The 20214-nt window shown below is 36.7% G+C and overlaps 1 protein-coding gene across 2 annotated transcripts in view; it reads right to left on the bottom strand.

The window, feature by feature from the left end:
- The window catches only part of LOC115213914 (AP-2 complex subunit alpha-2), a 173231-nt gene that overhangs the window by 16994 nt on the left and 136023 nt on the right, over window positions 1–20214 (bottom strand). For both annotated transcript variants that reach the window (XM_029782892.2, XM_029782893.2), the window contains exons 8-16: window positions 15740–15848; window positions 13240–13462; window positions 11750–11846; window positions 10611–10748; window positions 9440–9547; window positions 7775–7849; window positions 6146–6243; window positions 3435–3564; window positions 307–408 (exon numbers count right to left, since the gene is read on the bottom strand). In XM_029782892.2, the coding sequence (XP_029638752.1) occupies window positions 307–408; window positions 3435–3564; window positions 6146–6243; window positions 7775–7849; window positions 9440–9547; window positions 10611–10748; window positions 11750–11846; window positions 13240–13462; window positions 15740–15848 (1080 nt within the window). The remainder of the gene's footprint in view (window positions 1–306; window positions 409–3434; window positions 3565–6145; window positions 6244–7774; window positions 7850–9439; window positions 9548–10610; window positions 10749–11749; window positions 11847–13239; window positions 13463–15739; window positions 15849–20214) is intronic.

Genomic DNA, 20214 nt, shown 5'->3' with positions numbered 1-20214 from the left:
AAGCCAGGAGGCTGCACCAGGCTCCAGTCTGATCTGGCAGTGTTTCTACAGCTGGATGCCCTTCCTAACGCCAACCACTCTGAGAGCGTAGTGGGTATTTTTTACGTGCCAGTGGCAGAGGGGGCTGGCAACAACCATGATCAGTTGGTGCTTTTTACGTGCCACTAGCACAGCTTAATTTTTGGAAGTTAAAAATACGATTTAGAGGCTCCGAATTAAAGAAGATGTTTGATTTAATCCAGTTTCATAATCTTATTGACCCAGTTTCCCCTCTGAAGGATGTAAAACATTGTTAATTGCTCTCACCAAGACATCAGCAGTGGCCACAGTACTGAGCTGTAAATATTCCATTGAACGTTGCTGGATTTCTACATCTGGATTTTTTAAGTTGTTACCACTTTTAAGGACCTGCGAAAAAAAAAAAAAGAAAAAACACAAAACAATAACTATTAAACTGAAAAATATTGCCATTAAAAACAAATTTCTATTTAGAAAACATAAAAAATTTCTTAGTAAAACAATGTAGAGCCCTTCCCTCTATCCATCTACTTTCTCCACTCACTATTCCTGGAGAGGGTCATGGGGTGCAGAGTCCTAACATACCCCCATAGGGTCTAATCAGAAGTAACTATCATTATACTTTCCAGATGGTTTCTCAAGCATGACCAACAGAGACTATGGATATTTTCCAACCATCTCATTCTTGGTCTACCCCTAGGTCTCCTGCCAGTTGGTTCAGCTTGAACCCATTTTGTAATTCTTCCCAGAGACATTCTAATCATGTATCTGTTGTACCAGAGCCATGACCTCTCAATGAGAAACAGAAGTGACTTGACCTGGAGAGACTCCCTGATCTCTCAACTATGGCATCCTGCAGTGTAATGTTACTCCAGAGACCCTTTGGAGGAATGCCATTTCAGCCCCTTGTATTCATAATTGCACTCTCTTCACAAACAACATGTTAAACATGTTCCTGGCATAAGAATGAGGTTTAATGACACAAAGAAACCATTATCTTAGAAATATGTTTTTTGAATTTGAAAAATGAAATTTCATTTTCTTTTTCTCGTCTCAGCCATTGGACTGTGGCCATTCTGGGGCATTGCCCTTGAAGGGTTTAGTTGAACAAATCAACCCCAGGACTTATTTTTCCAAGTCTGGTTCTTATTCTATCAGCCTCTTTTGCCAAATCTCTAAGTTAGAGGATCATATATAACAACACTGGTTGTCAAGTGGTGGTACAGGAGGAAACACACACACACACACACTTTCTGTCTACCAAATTCATTCACAAAATACTGGTTGGCCCAGGGCCTTAGTGGAATACACTTGCATTCACAGTGCTGCACAGTGGGACTGAACCTGAAACTGCATCATTGCAAAGTGAGCTTCTTAACCACACAGCCTTATGTTTCATATATAAAAATGAGGTTAATGGTAAGGACTGTTGAATCAAGAAAACATAATTAATTCATTTTTCTATTTATTTTTTTTTCTTTATTCCATATTGCAGATGTTGCAAAGGGAATATTATCCTGGCTCTCAAAGTATTGATTGAGTAGTCGAGACATAATTCTTTACCATTAACATCACTCCGTGACAGGCTATTATTACTGTTACTGTTGGGGAGCTACTTTTAACTCATGAATAGATCCATGATTTAAAGGTAACCAAAGCATTGATTATCAGAACATTTGTGGTTGTCAAGAATAATATTTAGGACAAGATAGATTTAGTTTCTGTTTGAAAGATGGTAGGAATTTTGTTGAAAGAGATATGGCTCTTGTGTTTCAGCAGACCAAATTACTGTCGAGAAATCATCATCTAAAAGGTGCCATTTACAAAGTGTGAAGGCATGGTACATGCTGCCATATGACAGCCGAGGGTAACTATCAATTCTCTTATTATTCAAATGGCTGTGTAGCAGATTCAAAACTGAATCGCCAGATAGCAGACACCATGATAGGACCACTGATGTTTCATGTGATTAGACAATTAACTGACCAATCAGCATCAAGCCAACATGTGATACGACTTTCTACATCTTTCTTATGAGCCCCATAAAAAGAAATGGGTCTCTTAGTGGCAGCTCTAGAATGTTGAGACAGCTGCTTGACATCTCCATTCTCATGGCACAGATTTGCCACCATGAATGTATCAGGATTATTTTCCAGTTGTGGCAAACCAGCCACAGGTTGATAGGTACCAGTTAGTTTGTCATAGATTCCAATAATATGTCTCTCTTGGTATGTTAACCCTTTAGTATTTAAACCGGCCAAATCCAGCCAGAACATTCTGTTTTGTGTTTAGACCAGGCGATATCATTATGTTCAGACGACCTACAATGTCATTCTAAAAACACACAATCATATCATCAAAATTTCAAAGCTATGAGATAATTCAGGATTAATTCAAAACAACGTGATTAAATAAGCACTGCTTTTTGTCAGACCAATCTCAATGCTAAAGGGTTAATGGTGTTGTTTTTCATCCAAAGACCAACACAGACAACACTATGTGCAGTAAATAAAGCTTCTGTTAATTGTTTCTGAGTGCCATTAATTCCATACACAACCAGCCCTAGAAAGACATTTTCATTCTCCACCAACACCAACCACAACCACCTCACAACAGCTGTAATAAAATCCTCAATATTAAAAAGATCAAATCTTCTTTATTACAAAGATTTGATCAAGCCACCAGAATTTGAGATGAAATAAAATTTTGTTAGCATATTTCTGTTAACATATGCTGCTTTTGTTTCAAGTAATTTTTAAGATAATGAAGAATTTAATAAAATAACTTTCTAGTTATTATGCTGGAGCCTGGCACAATTTAGCATAACATTTTGATGGCAGATTATGATTTTGGCTACTTTGAAACAGTCGGTCTATGTCAAAGAACTTGGGCTGATCTTAGGCAAGTTGGTATCAAAAGGGTTAAACATTATTCAAAATTTGCTTTTTGCAAGATATTTGATATGAAGTTGCATGTTGAAACAGATTTTGTTGCATGCTGGGAGGGTCATTAGACCAATAATAAACATACACTTATATGGGTTTTATTGCACTTTTTAAATTTTACTAGTCAATTAAGTAACCATTTAATCAAGTAATTATTTAATTAATCATTCAGTGAATCACTCAATCAGTTCAAAGTCCTTTTCACACCATTCATGACTTCATCAATGAAATTCCCACTCCTGAAGGTGACCTAGAGTAGAGAGAGAGCAAACCTAGGTGATTGAGTGATTGACTGAATGATTAATCAAAAGGATTAATTAATTGGTTAAATGGTTAACCAACTGACAAATTAAAAATAAAGAAATGAAGTAGAACCAGTGAGTGTCTTGATGGCATAATGACCCACCCAAGACACAACAAAATCTATTTTCAAAACATGATTTGGGTTATAAACAAGACTGTTGTACATACCTCTTGAATAGATGATTTAATCTCAGGAAACAAATTAACAAATTTAATATAAGTTGAGAGTAGCAAGCCTCTGGTAGCTGCTCCACATAAGTGGTATTTTGAATGGAGTAACTCAAACTGAACAATAGGACTGAAAATATAAATATTATTCAAAATTTCACTTTTATTAGAACAGAAAATATCACAAAGAAGAATATAGATTGGTGTCTAAGTGAAACATAGTAAGCTTTAGAAAAAAAAGGGGGGGGGACTACAAATGCAAGATGGGGGTACGAGACATTTTGGCACAGCAGTTTTAGCGCTGTTTATTTGGCATTGCTGACTTATTTGACATAGAATATTTTTAATATTTCTTCCATTTTCTAAAGTATCGAGCTTGCAGAATCATTAGAGCACCGGCAAAAATGCTTAGCAGCATTTCGTTTGTCTCTACATTCAGAGTTCAAATGCCACCAAGGTTGACTTTGTCTTTCCTCCTTTTGGGGTCATTACAATAAAATACCAATTAGACACAGGGGGTTGATGCAATTGATTTATCTCCTCCCCTAAAATTGCTGGCTTTGCACCAAAATTTAAAACCAATTTTTCATTATCTCTCTCTCTCTCTCACTCTCAGTGAACATATTTCTTTATGTTTGAGAAGAGAAAGCAGGTATTTAGGTCATGTTCAATTAATAAATGATAATCTCTTTCTCTCTCTTTCTCTATTATCTATCTATCTCTCTGTCTATTTTGTACATGTATATTTCTGCATGTATGTGTGTGTGTGTGTGTTTGTTTGCCTCCAGTATCAAAAAGTACTGCAGCCCAAATATGCTGAATATCCATTCTGCCAGGCCAAATTCCCTAGCGCCCCAAACAGCTGCGCCCAATCATCTCATTTCACTAACATGGATCGTGATGATTTCATTTACTTTCTGTTTTTCTCAGGTTGGTATTCTTTTCCCAAAGGAATTACCAATCCAACCGAAAATGGGAATCAAAAACTAGTTTACAGATTTAACATCCACTCGCCGCCACCACCAACTATTATCATTATTATTATTATTATTATTATAATAGTAATCTTTTCTTCTGAAGGCACAAGGCCTTGAAATTTTGAGGGAGGGCAGTAGTTGATTACATCAACCCCAGTATTGCACTGGTATTTATTTTGTCAACCTTGAAAGAATGAACGACAAATTCAACCCTGGTGGAATTTGAACTCAGAACATAGAGACAGATGAAATGCTGCTAAGCATTTTTGCCAGTGTATTAACGATTCTGCCATCTCACTACTAAAAGCCCAAGGTCTGGGTTTTGTGGGGGTGGGAAGACAGTTGATCACATCAACCCCAGTACTCAACTGGTACTTAATTTACTGACTCTGAAAGGATGAAAGATAAAGTCGACCTTGGTGGAATTTGAACTTAGAACATAGCCTTAATAATGATGATGATGATGATGATACGGCACAAATGTGTGTTATTATAGCCAGCTGGAGCTGATGTTTCCTGGGACTAAAACAACAGTAACATTCATCTCAACCAGGACTGCCACATTATGTTGGCAAATAATCTTTACTTTAAAATGCTAGAGACATTATTGGATGGCTTCTCAACACCAACAATATTTCATGGGTAGAAGCATATCACCATCACCATTCAACATCCACTTTCCCATACTTTCATTGATCACACAGAATTTGTTGAGGCAGATTTTTTTACAGCCAGATGCCATTTTAGTCGCCAATCCTCACCCATTTCCCATGGCCAAACATGTTTTCTATGGATAACTGGAAGCAAACAACATCACTTGTATAATGGTAATACTCCTTAACAACCATCACCTGATGTCAGGAGAATGTACACACACAAACAAACAGTGATTCTTTCAGTTTCCATCAACCAAATTCATTCACAAGGCTTTGGTCAGTCTGGATTCATAATAGAAGACACTTGTCCAAGGTGCTGAACCCAAGACTGCAAGGTTGAGCTTCTCAACCACACAGCCAATCTGCATATATATATATATATATATATATATATATATATATATATATCATCATCATCATCGTTTAGTGTCCGTTTTCCATGCTAGCATGGGTTGGACGGTTCTACTGGGGTCTGTGAAGCCAGAAGGCTTCATCAGGCCCAGTCAAATCTGGCAGTGTTTCTACGGCTGGATGCCCTTCCTAACGCCAACCACTCCGTGAGTGTAGTGGGTGCTTTTTACATGCCACTCGCACAGGTGCCAGACAGAGCTGGTAAACAGCCACGAACGGATGGCGCTTTTTATGTGCCACCGGCACGAGGGCCAGGCGAGGCTGGCAACGGACACGAACGGATGGTGCTTTTTACGTGCCATCGGCACGAGGCCAGTCGGGGCGGTGCTGGCAACGGTCGCGAAACGGAAGGTTCTCTTACATGCCACCGGCACTGGTAACACATCTGCAATTTCTATTGATCGATTTCCATTGATCGATTTCGATTCTGATCCTATATATATATATATACAAAAAATTACACGCACATGTGCGCATGCAACAAATTAACCAACTAAACGTAATGAATTATGACAAATGATCAAATCAAAAGGTCTGTCAAAGCAAGTAATTTTTCATTTCAGAGAAAACTGGTTGCTCTACGAGAAGGTCCATTAACAAAATCCTAAATTCTCATTTGAAAATGTCAACAGAGAAACAAAGACTGATAGCAGCAAAAGTATTTTACCTTGATCTTGGGTCACCAGCAATAAGGTTGCCAAACTCGCCCAGAATATAACCTCCAACTTTGACCATGTTTTCATGACAGGCAGGAGCTTGTAGAGCCTACAACGAAAGTGAAGAAAATCATCAAAGACCATCAGTTCGGTAAGTCAGAACTGAAATATAACGAATGGGTTGTTTTCATTTGCAATCTTCAACATTATTATCAATGGCAGAAACATCACAATCATTATTCTAATTCATGAAAAAGTTGAAGAAATGGTGTCACCCAGGGAAGAGGTCCACAGCCTTTTCAGTACCAGGGATTGGTTTCATACAAGATCAGAACTTTGTGTGGATTTGGTACACAGAAACTGAAAGAAGCCCATATGGGACACTTGTGCCCCTGTACAGGCAACATAGATTTGATGGGGGGAGGGAGCTAACATACAGCATAAACATTTGATCACTATAAACAAAAAACTAAAAACTCTTATGCAGTCTTCGATGAGAATCCATCATTTATACATACATGTGTATATATTTATGCGTGTGTTTCTGTGTTTGTCTCCCACCATCACTTGACAACTGTTGACAGTTTGTTTACATCCCTGTAACTTAGCAGTTCAACATTAGATATTGATAGAACAAGCACCAAGCTAAAAACAAAACAAGTACTGGGGTCAATTTATTCAACTAAACCCTTTAAGGTGATGCTCTAGCATGGCCACAGTCCAAGTAAAAGAAAAATGCAAGGTAACCAATTCTGCAGCCATCAAATATGCCAACAGCACTAAGCATTTTATCTGCAATGATGACACCTTAACATAACCAAGTCAAAATCCCTTTCAAATGTTTAAATTTTTCACCTATACTGGTAAGATATGGTTATTTTCCAACTGAACTATTTGACTTCGGTGAAAGTGCATGGCTCAGTGGTTAGAGCATTAGGCTCACAATAATGAAGTAGTGAGTTCAATTCCCGGACCAAACTGTGTGCTGTGTCCTTGAGCAAGACACTTTATTTCACGTTGTTCCAGTTCACTCATCTGTAGGAATGAGTTACAACATCACTGGTGCCAAGCTGTGTCGGCCCCTTTGCCTTTCCCTAGGATAACATCAGTAGCATGGAGAGGGGAGGCTGGTATGCATGGGTGACTGCTGGTTTTCTATATACAACCTTGTCCAGACTTGTGCCTTAGGGGAGAACTTTTCTAGATGCAATCCCAAGGTCTTCATGACAGAAGGGGATTTTTACCCTTTTATTTGACTTCAACTCACCCACAATAGCTTCATCATCATTTAACGTCCACTTTTTATGCTTGTATGGGTCAGATAGAATTTGTTGAGGCAGATATACTGTGACCGTCAACCTTCACCCATATCCAAGCAAGGTAATATTTCCCCACAACCAGATCCGTTGGCATTTGTTCCCTCACTGCTTGACAAAAGGTGTTGGTTTGTTTATGCTTACATCCTTAGAGTGATTCAGCAAAAAAGACTGCAGTTTGGTACTTATTTCATCAAAAATAAATATTGGGGGTCAATTTGTTTGACCCAAACACTTCTAGAAAGGGTCCTAGAAAGGCTGCAGTCCAATGTCAGAAACAATGAAAAGTTAAAAAATACAAAGAATAATTAAAAGATTCCTTACTTCAAAGACTGTCTTGGCAGCATATCCTTGTACATCATCTCTGTTAATGACAATCTGGATAACTCGATACCAGACCTTGTAAGATAACGAAAACAGAATGTGTATTGTTAATCAGTCACTTAATTAAGACCAAGTAACATAGAATTAAGATAAGATCAATCACAAGTAAAAACCAATACCCAATATTTTTGTAATTAATGATCAATGAGAGACATATTCATTCCATCTCCCTTTACTGAATTTAAAACAGCTAATTACTTTAATATGTATTACATTTGCATAACATATTGGTTTAATTTTTTGACAACTCTAGATTGTAATTAGAACAACAATACTATTTGTATCCTATCTGCAGAAGTTTTCTTTCTTTCTTCTTTGTTTTAGTCTTAAAATTCTAAGGTTGATACTAAAGCTGCTTTCCTTTTTCAAGTTTTTGCAATTTGAAGATGATGATGATGATAATGATGATAAACATCATCATCATCATCATTTAACATCCTTTTTCTATGTTGGCATTTGTTGGACAGTTTGTCAAGAGCTGGCAAGGCCAGGATCTGACAGACTGCAGAGCAGCACCAGATTCCATAGTCTGTTTGTCTTGGTTTCTACAGCTGGATGCCCTTCCTAATACCAACCACTTTACAGAGTGTACTGGGTGCTTTATATGTGGCACCAGCACCAGTGCTTTTTACGTGGCACCAGTGCATTTTATATGGCACCAGCACCAGTGCTTTTTATGTGGCACCAGCAGTACCATTTAATGTTAAAGCTCCATGCTGACATGGGTTGGATGGTTTAACATGATCTGATTGGTGCAAGGACTACATTGTGTTCCACTATCAGCTGGGTGCCCTTCCAATTGCCAACAAGTTTACAGCACTTACTGAGTGCTTTTTTCATACCACCAGCACTAGTGAGGGGTCACCATACAGCCCACACTGACCTGAATGCGTTCCATGTTATCCTTTTAGCATTTAAATTGGCCTAACCCAAATATTCTACTTGTTTATATTCATACTGGTCAGATCCAACCTCTTGCACCTACCCTACAATATCATTCTAAAGATAAACAATCTCATCATTGAAATCTCAAAACTACAAGATAATGAATGTTTAGTTGAAAACAATGTGAGTAAATAAGGATTACATTTGACAGAATAAGCTGAAAGCTAAAGAGTCAAAGCCTTGTGGTGATCAGTGACACTGGACACAGCATCACATCTTTCCATCAACCTGGCTAAAGATAAATGTGTTTACAATTTGACAAAAAAAATTAGGACTATTTAAGAAAATAATCTACATTATTTTGTGTGTGTGTGTGTGTGTGCAATGTCAGTGTGCACATATGACAGAGTGTAAGTTACTAGCTCTGATATACATGCGCACAGAATGGAAAATTAAGATGAACACAAATATAACTCATTAGATCCTATGTATGTTTGAACATATAGAATGCAGCATTGGAGGTTTCAAGTACATTTGAATACCTAACTGCAATGGATCACCAGGGGACAACTTTATTGCATTCTGTTAGAGATCAAATACACACATATACATATGCAGGTACATCTGCACATACACATATACACCAAATATTACAATGTGACCAGAAAGTCCATTTTAAATTTCAGGTAAGAAAATGAACATGATACCGTGTTTGCTTACCTCTTCACTCACATAATCTCCAGCAATTCGGATCAGGTTTAGAATTACATCCACATACCAGGTGTAATCTACAGCATATTTCTCAGCTAAAATGGCCACTTTTAGGACCTGGAAAAAATTGGAAAAACAATTAATTAAATAAAAAATTATAACAAATCTTTACAGCTGTACTAATAAATATGATGTAACAAGTTTAGCATCAGGGGTTCATCATCCTTTTAATGTTCACTTTTCCATGCCGTTGAAGTAAGCTGCTTCCTAGTCAAGGTTGCAATGTGGTTTCAATCCTCAGTCTCTAATAAAAACTATTTCACTTCATTTATGATGCTTCTGAGGAAAGCATAAATATTAGAATACATGAGATATCATACAATAAATATTGTTATATAATAAATGTTATACTATAAATATTATCATATATCATGGTCTTTCCTCTGAAGCCAAACAGAGAGAAATCCAAATGAAATGTATTGTAGTATTGAGTTTTGTCAGATGACATGGTGAGTTCACATCTCACTGAAATCAATTTTGTTTTTTTACTCTCGTGGGACTAATAAAATTAGTATCAGATTAAATTGAGTGAAGTTACTCCCCTAAAAAACTATGACTGTGTTGAAATTTGAAATTATTATTATCACTATTATCATTATTACAATTATCAATGTTACAGATTCAAATTTACTAGTTCAACCTCTCTACAAAGCAATCAATAAAAAATATTGCAAATAACAGAAATCAATAATTTAAACTATTGATTTTTTTATAAGAATCTGTAATAAAGAATCTGATTTAAAATGGGCAGAATTTTCATCTCTGAGAAAATATATACCAGTGAAATTGGACTCCTGCAAAGCTTTTAACCCTTTTACTACAAAAATCAGATACATCCACTCAAAATTTTATTACCCTTAACTGCAGAAGGCAGTTTTATAAACCAATCTTTTGTTGAGGAATGTCATATCTGAAATTACTTTTAGTTGAGATATGCAAAGTTTATGGAGAAAATGTGACTTACAGAAAATATCAATTTTACTTTTTTTTAAAAATTTTTTTATAGATATTTAACATAATTACCGGAATAACTAATAAATTTAATTTTTCAGTTAAAGGGTTAAAGAGTGCAAGCACAAAAAAAAAAACCCAAAGAAAAAATTAAAATCTGAAAACCTACCATTTCCTCTCGAATGGAGTAATCAGCAGATTCCAGATATTCCAACATTTCTGCCACAATCTCTTCCGCATTGGTCCTGTCACACATGGCATATAATAAGTCGACAGCTCGCTGACGCACACTCACATCTCGTTCCGTCTGAAGAAAAATTAAACAATAATAATTTCTTGTTTTGTACAAGTTGGTGAGAAGACTCAATTTCTTACATGGACACTGGGTTTTGCACTTGAAGACAAGCAGCATCTCAGGAGCATTAATAACATAGGAGAAATGGCTAAAACTTAGACTCAAAGCCATATCACAAACTCAACTAACAGCAAGTAGCATTTTAATATTTGTTGTGTTTCTTTTCTAAGTCTTTCCTACTTCATACAAGTGACCAACACTAAAGATATTCTATGCTTCATTACAAATGGAAATTCACAAGTTGCCCCACAAACATTTTTACTATTCACAAATATTTCCTTTAGCACAAACAGCAACAAATGGCACCTTTATATTAAACGGTGCCTCTATCACAAATGGACAGTTACAAAAGTTGCTTCTTTTGCGAATGAACAGTGAAAGCTGTTGCTTCTATGGCAAGTGGCTACAGTTACCATGTGTCACTTTTTTTTTTACTTTTTAACTGTTTCTGTCATTTGACTGTAGCCATGCTGGAGCATCGCCTTTAGTCGAGCAAATTGACCCCAGGACTTATTCTTTGTAAGCCTAGTACTTATTCTATCAGTCTCTTTTGCCGAACTGCTAAGTTACGGGGATGTAAACACACCAACATCGGTTGTCAAGCGATGTTGGGGGGGACAAACACAAACATATATATATATACATATACACACGATGGGCTTCTTTCACTTTCTTTCTACCAAATCCACTCACAAGGCTTTGGTCGGCCTGAGGCTATAGTAGAAGACACTTGCCCAAGGTGCCACGCAGTGGGCCTGAACCCAGAACCATGTGATCAGTAAGCGGGCTACTTACAACACAGCCACTCCTGCGTCCATACGTCTATTGTAAATGTGCAAATAAACATAGTTACATGTGTTCTTTCATAGAGTCAAGTGGAAATATTCAATAATAAAGAAATAAGAAATGGGCGGGTGGGGGGGGGATAAAGAAAGAAAAAGACAACATATTACCTTCAAAGAGGTGATAACAGTTTCTTGGTGCTTCTTTACGGCCTCATGGGAAAACTCAGATGTTGCTAACAAACACATACTCTCCAATGCTAGATATCTGCAACAAGAATTTTTTTTTAATTAAAAAAAATTAAGGAAAAAACAAAACAAAATACAGTTCTATATTTAAGAGATGAGGAATCATGTGCATTATTTACATTTGATGGATATTTGTCCTCATCTTGCTTCTTGTTAACACAATGTTTCGGCTGATATACCCTCCAGCCTTCATTAGGTGTCTTAGGGAAATTTTGAACCTGGGTTCTCATTTCTAAAGTATTTTTTGATGTTGTTGTTATTATTATTATTATTCAGGTCACTGCCTGGAATCAAACTTGGAATCTTGAGGTTAATAGCCCATGCTCTTAATCACTATGCCATATGCCCATGGGCATATAATAATAATAATATAATAATAATAATGATAATAATGATAATACATTGAAAAATACCTTAGGAATGAGAACCCAGGTTCAAAATTTCCCCAAGACACCTGATGAAGGCTGGAGGGTATATCAGCCAAAACGTTGTGTTATCAACAAACAAATATCCATCAAATGTAAATAATGTAAAAAACAAAATGTTATGTACATCATGTATTTACTGTATTTGATACCATATAAAATGCACTCTTTTTCTTAAAAAATCCTCAAAATGTCACCCCTATATGTAAAGTTGGGTCTCTCTAAAATGTTTCTTTCTTAAATATTCACTACTGAAATTGGGGTGCATTTAGTATCTTTCCTCTTTTACTTGCTTCAGTCATTAGACTGCGGCCAAGCTGAAGAATTTTAGTAAAATGAATCGACCCCAGTACTTGTCTGAGATGATGCGCAGTAGGACTGAGCCTAAGATCAGATGGTTGGGAAGTATGCTTAACCACACAATAAAACTTAAACTATTTAACAAGTTTGACCTTGGCATGCGCTAACTTGTTGAAGAACAAAAAAGTTAAATAAAAAATGATACCATAGATAGATAATATTCCTCATCATCAAACATCTATTTTCTACGCAGGCATGGGTTGGATGGTTTGACAGGGGCTGGTAAGGGCCAGGAGCCACATCAGGTTTCATTGTCTGTTTGGATGCCCTTCTTTTTCCCAAACATTTTACAAAGTGTACTAGGTGCCTTTTATATAGTACTGATGTTTTTTTGTTTTTTTTATATATAACACCAGTGCATTTCACAAGGCACAAGCACCAACAGGGTCACCAAGCGACTTGCAAGACAAAATTCCTCAGCTGGGAGGTGGTGAGTGATGTTGAGGCAGGATGGTGGTGGTGGTGGTGGATTTGTATTAATTGAGAGATTAAATGTATAGAGAAACAGAAACATGTCTTGCTATAGAGTAGATACATGGGTGCCCTAGTTGTAAGAGAAAGGAGAGGAAGTTAGAGAGTAAGATAAAGAAGGGGACATTTTTTAATATGGATAAAACCACAATATACCTGAGATTGGTCTCTCTGTGCTGAAGAAACTGTCCAAGTTGGTTACAAGCTCTAACTAAAAGGTTAGGATCACTGTCCATGTGAATGATTAGATTTATCGCTTCAAACAATACTGCATTTTTGGCATTGGAATGCTGTGCCTTTTTAGATTTCGGTGCTTCTTGTGCTTTGTTGAGTATAGTTTCCAAGCATTCCGTGAGACGTGTGCGAACGGCTGGATCCTCTGCAGAGAGAAAATTTCTTACATTAGATGTCAGTGGCAAAAAAAGATATGCAAAACAAAGTAGTTATGCCATGGGAACAAATAGAAATAAATAAACATTATCTTTTGTTTTAGTTATTAGACTGTGGCCATGCTGGGACACCACCTTGAAGAATATTTAGTTGAATGAATCAACCCCAATACCTATTTTTTTTTTTAAACATGGTACTTATTCTATCAACCTCTTTTGCTAAACCATTAAGTTACAGGGACATAAACACACCAACACTGGCTGTCAAGCAATGGGGACAAACACAAACACACATATCTGATGGGCTTCTTTCAGTTTCCACCTACCAAATCCACTCATAAGGCTTAGGTTGGCCAGAGGCTATAGTAGAAGGCATTTGCTGAAGGTGCCATGCCATGGGACTGAACCTGGAACCATGTGGCTGGGAAGCAAGCTTCTTGCCACACAGCCACACCTGCACCTATTAGTAAGTTTTGAAAAAGTTAACTGAAGTAATTCCAATTTTGGAATTGATAGATAAATTGATAAAAAGAGAAATGATATTAGATCACCCCTAAAAGTTCCAGTTGAGTAACCACATAGAATGGGTTATAAAGTTCATGTACAGAGTCTCAGTGGAAATACATGTTCACATGTGGACCCTAGTCACATGTATACACACACAGAGGATTCACTGATTATCAGAGTAGACATAGTCTGGGTTTGAACTTGGGAGGACATCCTGACATATCCTAATCACCCACCTCTTCTTTTTCCAACTGGGGTAGTCATCCTCTATTGCAAGCCACTTGTTCCTGTCCTTAATGCCAACCATTTTATTTACCCTTTATAACAAGCAGAGGCACAGCCTACTTACACTGTCTGCTGTTTATATGAAAACAGAAATATTTTGTTGACAACAAAAGAACAAACTCCCAAAACTCTCCACCCTCCACCCCATTTCCTTACCATAACACCCATACTTACACTATAATTAAGCCCAGTACTAATTAGCTCACCCAAGGTAACAAACATTATCAACTGCATTATCTCGTATGGGCATGAGGCATTTTGGCCATGCTTGCTTACTAGACATCAGAGGATTTAATGTTTCTTCCATTGACTCTCTCTCTCCTGCTCTCTGTTTATGAGCATAAGCAGATTTCTCACGTGAAAAAACATTCAAGCGAGATCGTTGCAAGTGCCACTGGACTGGCCCTCGTGCCAGTGGCACATAAAAGCACCCACTACACTCTCGGAGTGGTTGGTGTTAGGAAGGGCATCCAGCTGTAGAAACTCTGCCAGATCAGATTGGAGTCCGGTGCAGCCATCTGGTTCGCCAGACCTCAGTCAAATCATCCAACCCATGCTAGCATGGTAAGCGGATGTTAAACGATGATGATGATGATGTTTATGAGAAGGAAGTGTTAATGTTCCCATACTTGCGCCACATAAAAAGCACCTATGTATAAAGCACCTGTGCTGGTGTCATGTAAAAGGCACTTATAATCATAAGAATTATAATAAACAAAAGGAAGAGGGGCACCTTTTCTACATGATTTCTCACTAAATTCACTGCCAACCATGACATAATTATTTCATAATAAATAAAATCTTACACAAGAAATAGATATTGATATCCTTGTCTAAGGTTAACATTTGAAAAATTAAGAGATTATTTTTTTACATTGCAGTCTGATCTTAAATTAAGTGATAAACATCAAATTAAGTGAAATATAATTTACATTGTATTTTTTCAGATTTCTCACCTGTTTTACCTGTAGCATGAATGAGATGTTATTTTTAATTTTTACAGTTTTATAGGTGCAAATGTGGCGCCCTTCCTAATGCCAACTCCAATGTCATACCAAAGCAGACAATGGAACCTGCTACAGCCCTCTGCTCCTCATCTCCTGTTGAAACGTCCAACCCAGCATGGAAAACATGTGCTAAACAATGATGATGATAAATACACGAAAACCATTTTTCTAAAACATTTTACTAGGATGGGATGGCAATACCCATGACCTATAGAGAGTCTCTAAGATTGCTAAAAGGGAGAGAAGAAGCGTTCCTCAAACTGGAGATCCACCCCAAATACTCGTAATAGAAGGGACACTGCTAAAGGATCCAAAGTGCCAGATGATAGAGTTAAACTCGGCAATAGATTATACCTCCCACCTTGCAGTAACTCCTTGATTAAAGATTAACTCTGAACACTTGGGGTGTAAGAGACATCAAAGTGAAACAAGAAACAAATCAAGATTTAGTAGTGAGGAATTGGTTACCTGGAGGAGGATAATTCTGTAGCAGCCTTAGCAACTTCACTGATAACCAAGGTGCAGGAACAAAATAGTAAGTGTAATCCTGAAGGTCAGTGTATGATGAAGTAACAATCTGTAATGATAAACACGAAAGCATTTGATACAGTTTGTAGATTAAAAGCAAATCAAAATTTTAAAAAGGCAACGACACTGTAGCAGCGATTCAAAACCAAATCCCTGGATACATCATCAAAGATCACAAACAAACCATCATAATTTCATGTGATTGGTCTATTAACCAACCAATCAATGTAAAGCAATGGCATGGACAGATTTTCTCAAACATTCTAGATTTTGACTTCCAGTTCCCTATAAAAACCATTTGGTGAGCAATTTTACCAGCCATATGAGACAGGATGATGGCTAAGACAGATGACACAGATAGGTGACAGAAACCTTTGTCACCACAAATATAGAACAAATGTTTCCAGTTATGTTGGGCAAACCACATGTTACCATATCAATAGCTTGCCATTAATTCCAAGTGGTATCTCTCCCAGTATGTAATTACTGATGTTATTATCTGTAAAAGCTGAAAGCAATTCAGGAGAAACATCCAGAAAGGATGAAAAGCAAAGTTGACTTCAACAGGATTTGAATTCAGAAAGTAAAGAGTTAGAACAAATATGCAAAGCATTTTCATTTGAAGACCTAAATGTTACTCTCACCTTTGTAGAAGCACCATTAGAGTCATCACCTTAATGAATGACATACCTTTTACTTGCTTCAGTCACTGGGCTACGGCCATACTGGGGCACAGTCTTGAAGAATTTTTAGTTGAATGAATCAACCCCAGTGCTTAATTTCTAATGCTTGATACTTATTCTATTGGTATCTTTTGCTGAACTGCTAAGTTATAGGGGTGTAACCACACTAACACCAGTTGTCAAGCAGTGGAAAGGGATAAACATAGACACAAACACACACACACACACACATGCACAAATATATATACACAACAGGTTTCTTTCAGTTTCCATCTACCAAATCTGCTCACAAGGATTTGGTTGGCCCAAGATTATACTAGAAGAAATTTGCCCAAGATGCCTTGCAGTAGGACTGAACCCAGAGCTATGTGGTCAGGAAGCAAGCTCCTTACAATACAGCCATACCTGTGACTATATTTACAAATTTTTTTTTTATTGTCTGAGGTGAGGAATAAAAAAATTCAAAATGCAAATCTTCTCTTCCTCCAAATCAAGAAAATGACATCAGAAAGCAAAACATGCTCAAGACTGGCAAATCCAGAAGAGAGAAACAAATGTTTTGAAATTTTGGCACAAGGCCAGCAATGGGGGATTACAATGACCCTAGTGTTGTGGTACTTATTTTATTGGCCCCAGAAGGATAAAAGGCAAAGTTGACTATGGCAGGATTTGATCTCAAAACACAAGGAGTTGGAAAAAAATACTGCTACACATTTTGCCCAACGTGCTAATAATTCTGCCTGCTTGCTGCATAAATAATGAGGAAAGAACATGAGCCAGAAGCTATGGTGGAGAATAATAAATGCAGGATTTTATGGGATTTCCCCATAAAGACTGACCATACAAGTGAAACTACAAGACCAGATGTGATTATAGGGGACAAAAAAGTGTGAAATCATAGACTCCACAAAATCATATGATAAAAGATTGGAACTGGAAAAAAATTGAGAAATACCAGGACCTAGCCAGCAACATGAAGAGGGGCTGTGGAAGACCATGGCAATACTTATTCCAGTGGTAATTGGTGCACTTGGCACAATACAGAACTGCTACCAAAGAGGTTGAGAAATACTGGAATTGGGACTTGCAATGTCAACCTGCAGAAAAGTGCAATCCTTTATTCTGAAAGTATCTTAAAGATTCTTCAGGTTTGAGGAGACTTGTTGTCACCAAACCTCAAGACAATATCCCTGCAAACTAACACAGTATAGGATGATGATGATGATGATGATCTTTTCTATTTTGCTTTTATTTAGAAACCTTTCTGATAATCTAACATTCTTATTGATGTGGCAGAAAATGGAAGCCAAAGGATTTTAGAGTGCCCCATGACAATTAAAACAACAAACAAAATAACAATATCATTTTAATAATATTTTTTTACTTTTCACTGAGGAAATTTTCACTAAATATTTGTCTCCATAAATTAACAATTTCAGAGTTAGTTATCAAAGATTAAACAAGCGTGAAATTCCCAAATGTCTTGAGTATTTCTTTTTCAAATTTCAAACCTCGAAGCAAATATGCTTCAACGACATTATCCAGAAAAATCAATAAACTAACTTGAAGCAAAATTAAGCATATCAAATTACAATTGAAATAATAATAATAATAATAATAATAATAATAATAATAATAATAATAAAAATAATAATTAAGTAACAAGAGAATTAATTTTAAGAATCTTACATCTTTTGAGGCTACAAATAGCATAGAGAACAGAATAATTTTAACAAATCTAATAATGAAGATTTTAGTTAGAAAGCCTTATCTAAATAGAAACAATTAATTGATCTGAAGAAAGAGAGTATGTTTGTTAGTTAACTATTCTTCCAGAAAGTAAACTGCAACAGAGGAATGAATAAACATTACAAAGTTAGTTAGTTATGGAACGAAATGGTAAAGGAGAATGGTTAAAAAAAAAAAATGGGAACAACCTCAGGAAAACAAAAACAAGAAAATTCAACCATTGCAAGAATTAATTCCAAGATAGATTGCACGATTGCTTTATGTTAAACTGGAAAAAACAGAGGAATTGAAGGTAAAGATAATGGAAGCAAAGCAAAACTTGTATAAAAACAGAAAAAAAAAATCTAATCATTTGTTCTAATATTGAAAGAGAGGAATGTTTTAAGATGCCAAATGAATTTATATCCAAAGAAGAATTTAATCTGATACAGTCAATTAGTGTTCAATCTAATTCTCATTATTTCTGTCACCCTTCCCCCTCTCTTTCTCTCTTACACACACACACACACACACACACACACACACACGCACACAGACACAAAGTAGTGTTGAAAGTACAAACACAAATCCACACACACACACAATGGGCTTCAACACAGTTTCTGTTTTACCAAATTCACTCACAAGGCATTGGTTGGCACAGAGTTATTGTAGAAGACACTTGCTTCCCTGCTATGTAATCTTAGGTTCAGTCCCACTGAGTGGTACCTTGGGCAAGTGTCTTCTACTATAGCTTCAGGATGACCAAAGCCTTGTGAGTGGATTTGTTAAACAGGAATTGTGTGGAAGCCCATCATGTATGTATGCATATATATGAGGGCATGCTGAAAAGTTCCAGGCTTTAAGGGTATTGCGAAAGGCCTGGTTGGTGGCCTAACCTTCCAAGTTCTTTTACAGGGTTTAGAAAAACTGAAGGGCCACTGCAACAAGTGTGTGAATCTGAGAGGGGAATATGGTGAATAAAATCATAATTTACTGATCCTCCTGTATTTTCTTATATCCAAAGCCAGGAACTTTCCAGCACTCCCTAGTGTATGTGTATATGTGTGTGTATTGTTGCTGTTACGCTAAATTTGACCAAATGCGTGTTTTTCAATATCTATTTTTACTTGCAATAGCTGGTCCTTTTGGTCAAACTATCATAACTCCAGTTGCTTCAGACACCAAAATATCAAAAATTGTCAAAGTGTAGTACAATGGTTTTGCTATGGAATGGTGAAACTATATTTTCGTTTTCTGAAATAGCAACGTTTTGGACTTATGACACCTTTTGCACAATAGCAACAATATACATAAATATATATTAAAAGGATCTTTTATAATACTATTCCACAGCCATACCAGCAATCCAGCATACTTCCATCATCAGCTGTCCCACAGATATCATTATGGTTTCGACACCTGGGCAGTACCATTCAATCCAGTGGTGTCAACAGCACTAAAATAAGTGTCGTTTGGGAATGAGTGTGTGTGTTAGGATGTAAGCCTGTGTAGACATCACATGATGGCTTTAAATGAGCATCATTGTCATACAAATAAAGGTGGTCTTCTATGAGAAATGTGTCTGGCCATGAGGGAATATCACCTTGCTTGGAAACAAAATCTATCTCAACAAATTCTATCTGACCCATACAAGCATGGAAAAGAGGACATTAAATAATGATGATAAAGTCGGTGGATATGAATTGTAGACAAGTGAGTAGCCGACCAGACTAATCACTTCAGGAAACGTAGTTAACAACTTCTTTGTTCCTAAGTTCAACTTCTGAAATGCTTCCCATCTCTATAAAATGAAATGCTCGTTATGCATTCCTAACATACATCAATTAACATGCACGTACACTCACTCACTTCATAAGCACTGATTGGTCTGTTGTCTATAGTCTACTCGAAAGAAAATTAAAACGGAATGATCAAGCTGATGTGCAAAATTTACTCTATCAGAATAGACTGGCATTAAGATGTTGAAGATATCATATAACA

This window comes from Octopus sinensis, linkage group LG7, assembly GCF_006345805.1.
Source record: "Octopus sinensis linkage group LG7, ASM634580v1, whole genome shotgun sequence".
Lineage (NCBI taxonomy): Eukaryota > Metazoa > Mollusca > Cephalopoda > Octopoda > Octopodidae > Octopus > Octopus sinensis.
Note: the sequence above shows the minus strand (reverse complement) of the source record. Positions and strands in the feature narration are given on the sequence as shown.